At 35.3% G+C, this 10,415-nt stretch overlaps 1 protein-coding gene across 1 annotated transcript in view; it reads right to left on the reverse strand.

Moving 5' to 3' along the window:
- LOC106468457 (choline kinase alpha-like) overlaps positions 1–5,927 on the reverse strand; it is a 20,383-nt gene extending 14,456 nt beyond the window's left edge. The window contains exons 1-2 of the mRNA XM_022396785.1: positions 5,893–5,927; positions 4,276–4,398 (exon numbers count right to left, since the gene is read on the reverse strand). Of these exons, the coding sequence (XP_022252493.1) occupies positions 4,276–4,367 (92 nt within the window). The 5' untranslated portion in view covers positions 4,368–4,398; positions 5,893–5,927. The remainder of the gene's footprint in view (positions 1–4,275; positions 4,399–5,892) is intronic.
- Positions 5,928–10,415: the final 4,488 nt, after the last annotated feature.

The following is a 10,415-nucleotide window of genomic DNA, read 5'->3' on the forward strand; positions in this document are numbered from 1 at the left end:
ATATATATATATATATATATATATATATATATATATTATCAGTTAACTTTTACCATTTTTTTTAAATGAAACAGCTTTTTGAATTTTTAAAGGAAACAAACATTTAAAATCAATATAAATATATATGAACATAATGGTCTGTAAAACATCATATTTTAATCTTCAATGCCTTAATGCTGACATTCCCCTTTAAAATGGCAGTTTTAATTAAGTCACATTCTACAGATGATTAATAATTTCTTGTATTGAATAGACTGAACTAGATCTAACAATTATCAAGACTCAATTTTTTGTTTACATACACAAGAGTGTTAGACATATAATAAATTACTAGTCAACAATTCAACATTTCTCCAACAAAAAGTTTCTTCAGTAAGTGCTTCCCATCTTTTTCTACACTTCTTGCACTTCTGATCTGATTTTATTTTTATTATTAAAAGCTATTTTCTTGTCTTCATATAATATAAATAAAAGCCTGATTTGCCATTATACAATTATTCCATCTATATGTACATTATCATTTTTAATGGTTTTTCAATTACTTTTATTAACCCTCCCCCCTCTCCTATGCAGCATTCATTTCTACTTAACTATGTTGTTGTTCAGCTGCCTTTTTATGAGCTACTGCTTGTTCCTTAAAATTTCTAGGTTCATTCTATAGACTTTGTAAATAAATAACCCTTTTGGTCCACTACCCCAGTTAGCTTCCTCAAAAAATCCTTTCATACTTGTCTGTCTAGTCCTTTCTATTTATCAACCAAATACTAAGTCCTGCCACGCCTTATTATGACCTCTTTGGTGTAGGCTAGGGTTGTTCCATTACTTCCCTCAAAGAATTAAGACACAGAATATTAAAAATCAAATCTTGATGATGCTGTCACTGTCAGGTAAGTTAAACTTAAAGTACTCCGAGTAAAACAAATCATTATATTAGCATATACAGAGTGCTAATTTGGCATAACAGATTTACCTTTTTGACCAAAGAGCAAATTTATGGCATTTCTGGAGTTTATAGGAGTGTCTAATACTGCTGAGCCATCATAAAAGTCTGTTAGGTTTTTTTTTTTTGGAGGGGGTTTGATAGATGTTTCAGAGAGGGCATATACTTTCTAGATTAACAAAAAAATCTAACTATTCAATAAACAAAACTGGATATACAATATACCAACCGAACTCATAACATTTTAACATAATTTGGAAACTTAAAATGCACACTTTACAGAATAAAGCATTGCATAGTACTAAACAATATTTTTTTTTTTCTTTGATATCATGTCCCTCAATAATGACTTCACTTTCTCGAAATAAATACGAGATTATAACGATCTCGTTATGTATAATGGCTTGTAGGCATATGATCATATGCATAACTACAAAAGATGGGCCTCCCGCAAAGAAAAAGTATTCGGCAATTCTTAAGTTTATCAGGCCCTTCGCCCCCTCCCCCGTATTATGTAAGTAAACTGGGCTCATTTTAATTGACACACATATTATTTCAGCTCATTTTATGATATTTTTTATCTGATAAAGAGTGTAAGTTAGGTTATCGATATATTTTAACTGTGAAATTGAACTAAAATTTCAATACTTGTATAACAGCACACAAAGCATGCACATAGCACTTAAGAGTATGTGAAGATCTGGAGTAGCCTGTTCTTATTAAATGAGAAATATCAAGCATAAAGTGAAGTCAAGCATTAATTCACTGACAACGCGAACTTGCGTTAACTGTCAAAGCCCGGACTTTATCGAATAAACATCTAACAGCGTCAGTACAGCAGCAAACGAGTGCACTTAGACATTTTTATTTTATGTCGACTTTAAAGATGGTTACGTATTTGCGTCACAACCGCAGCATAATAATAAAAAATCAAAAACAAATCGATAGTTCATAGTCCAACAACTTCAATGTTGATGCCAAATACGATACTTACAAAACAACTATTGACTTTATTAGAAGTTTAACATAGTAACATAAGGACAACGTTTCGAGGTTTTGTTATCATGACCTCAGTGCGAAGAACTGACCAAAATGTTGGGGTGAAATCATTCATTTTCTGTGTCAAATACATGGCTGGGCCCAGTAATATGATGAATTGCAATACTAGGGATCTACATTTTTATGTAATGTATAATTCGTACGTTATTAGGATCATGTAACCAACAAAGTCATTGGGATTATGTAATGTATAATTCGTACGTTATCAGGATCATGTAACCAACAAAGTCATGGGGATTATGTAATGTATAATTCGTACGTTATTAGGATCATGTAACCAACAAAGCCATGGGGAATTTGATGTACAAATAGTTTAGAAAAATACATTTAAAAAGACTTTGGGGGCCCTACAAAACAAAAACATAAAAATTAATTACAATGAAAAGAAATTCAGTAATTACGAACACCCAAGCTAAAAGCGCGTGCTATAAAATCCTGGGTACACTGATTTACCTCTCTCTCAGAATCCCCCCCCCCCAGTAGACCTCCGGGTTCTGAGGTTAATAACCTGCTATACTGAGAGTATGTAAAGGAGTTTAATGAATGGATTTCGAGCTTTTGTCAGATGTCTGTTATACAAACGTTTTGCAACTTTATAAAGGTCAACCAGAACATCATGACTACGTCTTTTTGTTTCAAAATCCCAACAAGGTTGTGTGTGTATACATATATATATAAGCTGAAAATGCTTTAAAATTACGAGTAGCCATGCTGCTTTGTTTCTAATATTACGTGATCTCTGTAAATGAATTTAGTGATATTTTCTAAACAAAATGGGTTGGTCGTGGCCTTACAATTTGCGTTTCCGGATCAGGGACATATTAACCAATAGGGAAAAAATAATAATTTTGAATTATTTTACAATATAACCAAATTTCTATCCATATCACTGCATTTTAATTTACTACTTTTCTCATGTTGATGGATAATTTTTCTAATAAGTCATTCGAGAAGGAAGTGGCGTATCTAAAATTGTAGGCCTAGCGTGCCAATTGACCTTAAAACGTCCGGACTTAGCAAGGCCTGGTGTTTAGGGCGCTGCAAGCTGCGGGTCCGACTCCTCGTCACCGAAAATGCCCGCCTCCTTTTCGCCCTGGGGACGTTATATTACGGTCAATCTCATTATTCGTTGGTAAAAGAGTAGCCTAAGAGTTTACAGTGTTGACTATCTGCTTTCCCTCCAGTCTATCACTGCTAAATTAGGGACAGCTAATGCAGATAGCCTTCGTGTAGCTTTGCGCGAAATTCAACAAACAAACCAAACCAGACTGTAAATACAATTGTTCTTGGTTCGAGTACTGTTACAGTAAAAATAAGTTCCGCACATTGGAGTCGTAGGTTTTCTATACGAGTAATGGTAAAATATCATTATTCTGGTCTGACAAGATTTGACAGCGGTGCTTCCGAGTCTATCAGTTCAAAATTAGGACTGGCTAAGGGCAGATAGCCACAAATTCTGAACACATTTTGACTTGTAAGCTCTAATTATTATTATGTTTCAATTTGCCATGAAGGTTTGTAAAATCTTTTAATTAGTAATTAACATATCTGCAGATAATTTACTTCTTTAGAATATCTAATAAAACGTATTTATCACTTCATAAAAGTTGCTTCAAAAAAGGCCTATTATATATTTTAAAACAGTAAATAAAATAGATAATCACAAAACTATTGCACCATAAGCAATAAAATAAAATAAAAACTACAAGTTTAGTGGTTAGCGTGACAGGAAAATCTAAGGTTCGAGCCCACAATGTGCCGTTGAACACACACACCGCACTTGCAGCTGTGGATGCGTTATAAAACCGGCAGTCAGGCCCTCTCTGTTGTGTCAGTAGTATCCGTGTAGGAGGAGGGTGCTGTTGACTGATTGCTTTCACTCTAATCAACAGTTCATTAGGAACTACTTGTTTTAACCTAAGTTCTGTCGATTGTCACGTAAAGTTAATTTTGGTTGAAAATATCAAGTACTAAAACTAAGACAATTCAAAAATCATCGATTACCTAACATAAGCAATGAAAACCTAATAAATATACTACCTTCTGTCCTTTAGTATATGTCGAAATACATAAAAATTCGGCTTTATTTTATAATTATGTCAATATGCACTACAAGAAGAGCGCGTTGGGTCACTGTGCTGCAGTAAAATGTAACTTTAAGAAAGCGAACTTTACAATTTCGAATTAATTAGAAGTTTTGATTCCCGATATTGAAACGTTAGTTTTCATCTGTAGCTTTAATCGAAGGTATATATAAAATAACGTGAAATACATACCTTATTGCAGTAAACACCATATCGTTACTGGAAATACTTTTCCACGAACCACTAAGGTAATCTCGACAAAGTTGATACGCTTTGTCCTTCATCTCTTTGTCGACACTATCTCTCGTCACTGGGCTGAAATTATTCATCGTATACAAAATATTAAGTTTCGAAACGGTAACTTGGCAATCCAACTGTTTTAAACATTAGTTTCACGGTATAGCGTTCATAAAAGCGTAATTAGTAGAGATATAGAGTGGTGAAGACGCGTCTTACGCCCGTGGTGATAACAACTTTACTATCATTACGGTGAACTCACATAGATAATAATTGGCCCAAATACCCGTACATGGGAACTGTTTTCAAGACAAACTTCGAGATTAATTAAGGTAGGACGTCTGTGTAAGTGGCCACTACAATCAGTATCTAACATCTCCAGAAAATACACTTTCGAAAAATGGAATTTGATCATAACGATTAAAAGAAGAAATACTGTTCGGTTGTAACAAAATAATTATTTACTCTAAACTTTCTGGTATAATTAGGTACGTTCTATAAAACAAACTAAAATCATAAACATATAACTTTAATGTATTCATTCTTGATATCATCATAAACTGCTTGGCCATTCCTAAACGAAGAACAATCAACACGTTTATAAGTTGACAAAGCATTCTGGCATGTTAGTGACATGCTAAAACTTTAGTTTACACTGTTTCTACCGTATTTATGCGACGTCGTTTTTTTTTTCTACAGTTTTGATTTTGACAGTAAACTTTTTCGTTATTTTTAATTTGTTTTTGAAAAATTATATAAACCATTGTTAATTTAATTTGATTTCTAGGGCTTAATTTTATTTTTCACATTAGTTTCTTTTCATAATTTGGGCTTAGTGCTGCGGATTTAAAAGTCCAAGGTTCAAGCCGCGATATGTTTCCGAATATGCTCTGTCCCTTCAGCTGAAGTTGTTTTATAACTATGACAGTCCATTCCGCTATTCGGTTGAAATAAACGACATAGGATCGCGGATGTTGGTTGTCCTTTGGTCAGCAGTTCTAAATTACGGATGAGCCTCAGGCTTGTAGGTTCATTTACTATAGTCATGTAAACATTCGTAATGTGGGTAAATGTTTTGGGCCATCCTGTATAAGAAATTTCCGCGTATCTCAGTGTAATTACACGTTACATATGTTAAAAATGAAGCTCGTGAGAAACTAGTTTAGTCACATTGTACATGTCCTTTCAAAAATGGTTTCTCGCATTTCGAAAACCAATTTGCAATTATAAGCATACTGGAAAAAAAAACGAAGTTATCTTTAAGGCCTAGCTCCAAATGTTTAAATCAATAAAGTCTCATCTTTCCTTCGGAAATTCACCGTAAAATCATTTGAAAACTGCATTACACCGTTTGTTGTTTCTTTAAATAAACTTAAAACGATTTGTTGATGTCATTCATTCAACGCAGAAAACAGACGTTTAGATTAATAAACATCTTTGTGGAAGTAGAATTGCTCAACTTAAGAAAATAAACAGATAAAAATAACAACAATAACTAGGCTTGGAAATAGTTGTGTTGAGAATATCTCTAAAGTAATAATTGGAACTTAAATTATCTAACTTTATGCTCACCCAGAACTGAAGAACGAATTTTCTCTTGGTTTGGGATTTTCTGACAGTTTTGTAAACTTCTTTGCCCTTTATGAAACTTGTTAAAACAATTTAAGAAATAAAGTATTTAAGTGAATAGCAATAAGTCATTTGACAACATCGACACTGAGATTTCAGGTTTGGTACTGGACACTTGTCACATTTTCCGATTCAATCATTCTTAACATAAATTATCTACTGAAGAATATGATGCTTTGAAGCATTTGAGTTCTCTCAAACATTTGGTATTTTTAGAACTTGATAAAGGCAATGGTATAGTTATTTTGGGTAAATGTTTATATGCAGTTTAAGTCGGTCAGATTCTGTCAACTCTGAGAAGAGAAGATAAATCACGAATACATTTTTTTAAAAGTTAAGATACGTTGATGTCATTTCTGAAGGAGGTCACAATAACATTAAACCCGCTGGTTTAGTGATTTTTTAAAACTTTCTTTTTTATGGATAACCTAAAATTCCTAAAACTGATTGTCTCATTCAACCCATTGTATCTAACTTTGGTATTTTTAAACTAGCACATTTTTGGTTTATTTTATAAAACCATTCACTTCTAACGAATATTAAGAGATAGTTTTAACTTCTCCAATTATATCACGAATGCAAGTTTCATTGAACCCGTATACAATGCTAGTTTGATAGAGAATCGTTATACACTAACATCCAGTAAAAAAGAGGTAAATGATGTTCGTGCTAATTTGATATTTGAGAATTCTTACGGGTTTAACTGAAAATGTCTTTATTAAACTGTTTCAATTTTCAACAAAGAAATCATATTTTCTGTTTCAAGTAAAATTTTATGATCAAATAGCTGGTGTATCAACGAGGTTTAAATTAGTCCCTTGCTTATCTAAGGTTTTTCACTATTACCACGATAAAGTATGGTTGGAGCAGTGTCCAGATGATTTTTAACTTTAAGCCTATCCCGTACATTGACGATACCTCTGTATTCTTTAAATACAAATGTCATGTTCAGAAGTTATTATATTGAGACGAGACATCGAACTAACATTACTGTTGGAGAAAAAAAAGAAGAGACTATTATAATTTTTAGACCTTATTTTAAATCACGAGAAAAGTTGTAGGTATCGTATGGTCATAAACCAACTTTTTCAGGTTTATATTTTAACTACGGAAGTTTCACACGTTCTGTTTTCAAGACTGATTTTTGAGTTAGTACAAAGAGCCTTTAAAACAAGTACAAAACTGACGCTCCATCATGAATTTTCAAGAACCTTTTCCTGTAATCTTTAGTAGAAAGGTTATGAAGAAATACTTAAAGAGAAAACTGCCCATTGATTGACATACATTATTAACATTAACAGTAGTCTTACAGTTTATGGGTTCTTTAAGCCTTAAAATAGAGAACAATATATATCGAATATTTTAAAATTTCATATTCACAAATTTCGCCGAGAATCATCTTTAATCCTCAATTATGCATTACAAGTTTTTTAAAGGTTAAAGATTTGATTCCAACACTATGCTGTCGTAAATTGTTTACAAACTTACATGTTCCTGTTGTAAACAGGTTTATACTGGTCCCACGCTACGCCGCAGAGTAGTCCGAACCAAAGTACATCACGAAATGAACGAAGAAAATCACTGATGTATTTACACACACTTTCATAGCGCGTGTAACGTGACACCTTGCGGTAAAGACATCAACATTCTCTGCTCATCAACAAAGAGCGAGATAATGTTGCGAATGATAGACTTTACTGATTAGACATTGGAACCAGGCCTTAGTAACACCTCTCAGTCTTTTCCGGTTGGTTCAACATCGGAGAACGTTACTGATACCAATTACTTAAAGATATTATATCTAAGCCTCAAAGATGAAATTTTTGACCAGACATTTTGCATACACTTAGGTTTCTTTTCCAACATCCCTCAGTAAAAAGTCCGATGGCTCATATCGCTAAAAACCGGGTTTCAATACTCGTGGTCGGCACAGTACAGGTAGCCCATTGTGTAGCTGTGCTTAATAACAAATAAACAAGAAGCAGCCCAAGTAGAAATACATAAAAAAAAGCTATGGCCCTAAAAACGAATCACTGTAATTTATAGCGTGTGTTATAAAAGTTGTTAAGTTTAAAGTGACTCTGGAAATTCTGTGTATTACTAAATGTTGTATCGAGAAAGAATAAACTGGTTTAATCATTAAAGGACTTGTATCGCTAAAGTTCCTCGGAAATAATTTCTATCGGAATTTAACAAACAAGCAAATACGCAACAAATTGGTGTCAGATATGGGATGGAAAAGAAAAAAAGAAGCTGTAAACGAGAAGTGTCAAATCAAACTACAGCTTAGCAGATCTGATGGCAGCAATACAAGAATAGCAAAAGAAACAAGAAGAGAGATTACAGCAGTTGTTGGAGGAAAAAAGAAACAAAAAAAAGGAGAAAAGAAACAAGAAGAGCAACTACGGCAGTGGCAAGAAAACCTGCAAAAGTGGCAGCTCGAACAGCAAAATAAACAAGGAGACTACAGCAGTGGTTGGAGAAGAAAGAAAAGAAACAAGAAGAGAGGCTACAGCAGTGGTTGGAGAAGAAAAAAATGAACAAGAAGAGAAACTACAGCAGTGACAAGAAAACTAGCACCAGTGGCAACTGGAACAAGAAAAGAAACAAGAATTACAATTGGAAAAGATTAGTAAATTTCAAAGTGAATTAAATATATTAAAGGACGATTTGCTGTCTTTTACACAGGGAGGATATATTAGCCATTGACTTAATCAGCCCCAGACAACAGGAAGTCCCTACGAGACCCTACAGCTAAACTCTAATACAGACATCTTCAGTCCTGTCAGAAGTCACATTCCAGACATGAGTGTTAGCAATAGGGGTGATCTAGTACGAAGGAAGCCACAGGAATTCGATGGAAAGGCACCATGGAGAGCACATAGAGCACAATTTGAGCTCCTGGCAGAAATAAATGGATGGACAGAGGTGCAGGAAGCAGTGTACCTGGCAACGAGCTTGAAGGGACAACCACTGGAAATACTTGGACAGTTGTCAGCAGACGACAGGCACAACTATAGAGCACTAGTAGCTGCTCTAGAACTCAGGTATGGTCTGAAGTCTACAGGGCTAGGTTTAGGACGAGAGTCCGTGCTAAAGGGGAGAGCCTGCAAGAGCTGGCACAGGATTTGGAAAGTGTGGCACACAAGGCCTACCCAACTGCACCACCCAATGTCCTCAGGCTGTTGCTGAGGGGTCAGTTTGTAGATGCCTTGGACAGTCCACAACTGAAGATGCAAATAAAGCAAGCACACCCTTCTACTATGAAGGATGCAATGGCCAGAGCTCTTGAATTCGAATCCTATGTTAGGTCCAACACAGAGGTACCAAGGTTGGTACAGTCATCGAGAATCAAGACCAGAAAAGGGCAGCTTTTAGAGAAGTTTGAGGGACTTTGATGGTACTGTAATAAACCTGGGTACAAGAGAGCTCAATGCTGGCAACTTCAATACAGGGAAGATGCCACTGCAGGAAAGGCTGCTACCCAGAAAGGTTGTTGGAACTGTAGAGAGCAAGGACATACGAGGAGCCAGTGTAAGAAGAATACTACCAATAAGTCAGCTTCAGGAAAACATTAGTGGTTGGTGCTGAGGGACGCGAACCAACCCCCATTGTGAAGTCCCAACAGCTAGGTGTAAAATGGCAAGCACACATAGTGTCGATGTGACAGGGAAGCTGGATGGCCAAAGGTGCGACTTTGTCATAAATTCTGCATCTCAGCAAACCCTTGTGCTGGATAACAAAGGAGTACCAGAAGCTGTACAGAAGCTTTTTGGTGTGACAGGACATTATGCAAGGTTGCAGGGACCAGTATGGGTAACTATTGAGCTCATGGGCATGAAGAACAGACAGAAAGTATACTTGGCTGACATTGAAGACCAATGCATATTAGTATTGTACTATTTAATACCAAGGAAGTGTGTAGTTAACTTCGATAAAATGACGATTGGAAACAACAAAGGCCAAATTCCAGTAAGTGTTGCTGCATCTGTTGATTTGCATGTCACAACACTTAAGTCAACTACAATACCCCCTATGTCAGAGAATATGATTTGGGGTAGAATAAAAGAACATTCCCAAGGAAGCCAGATGCTTTTGGAAGCAGTGGAAGACCCATCCAGGCCAGCAGACGTGAAAATTGGAAGGTCACTTTTGATACGTCATCAAATAGTACCCATAACAGTGGATAATTTCCCTAAATGTGAGCAGACACTTAAGGAAGGGGCATTGTTGGGTGTGTGCCAGGAGATAGAGCTATTCAATGTTAAGGCAAGAAATACAACCATAAAGAAAGGACATCCTCTCCCAGAACATTTAACTGACCTCTATAAAAAGAGCATAGTCCATTTGTCATCATCACAGGCTCATCAAGTTAGGGACCTTTTGGCGAATTATGCAGACGTCTTTTCGAAAGGAGATCATGACCTTGGCTGCACAGACCTTGTAGAGCACAAAAAAAGCAATCA

Source organism: Limulus polyphemus, unplaced genomic scaffold, assembly GCF_000517525.1.
Source record: "Limulus polyphemus unplaced genomic scaffold, Limulus_polyphemus-2.1.2 Scaffold3012, whole genome shotgun sequence".
Lineage (NCBI taxonomy): Eukaryota > Metazoa > Arthropoda > Merostomata > Xiphosura > Limulidae > Limulus > Limulus polyphemus.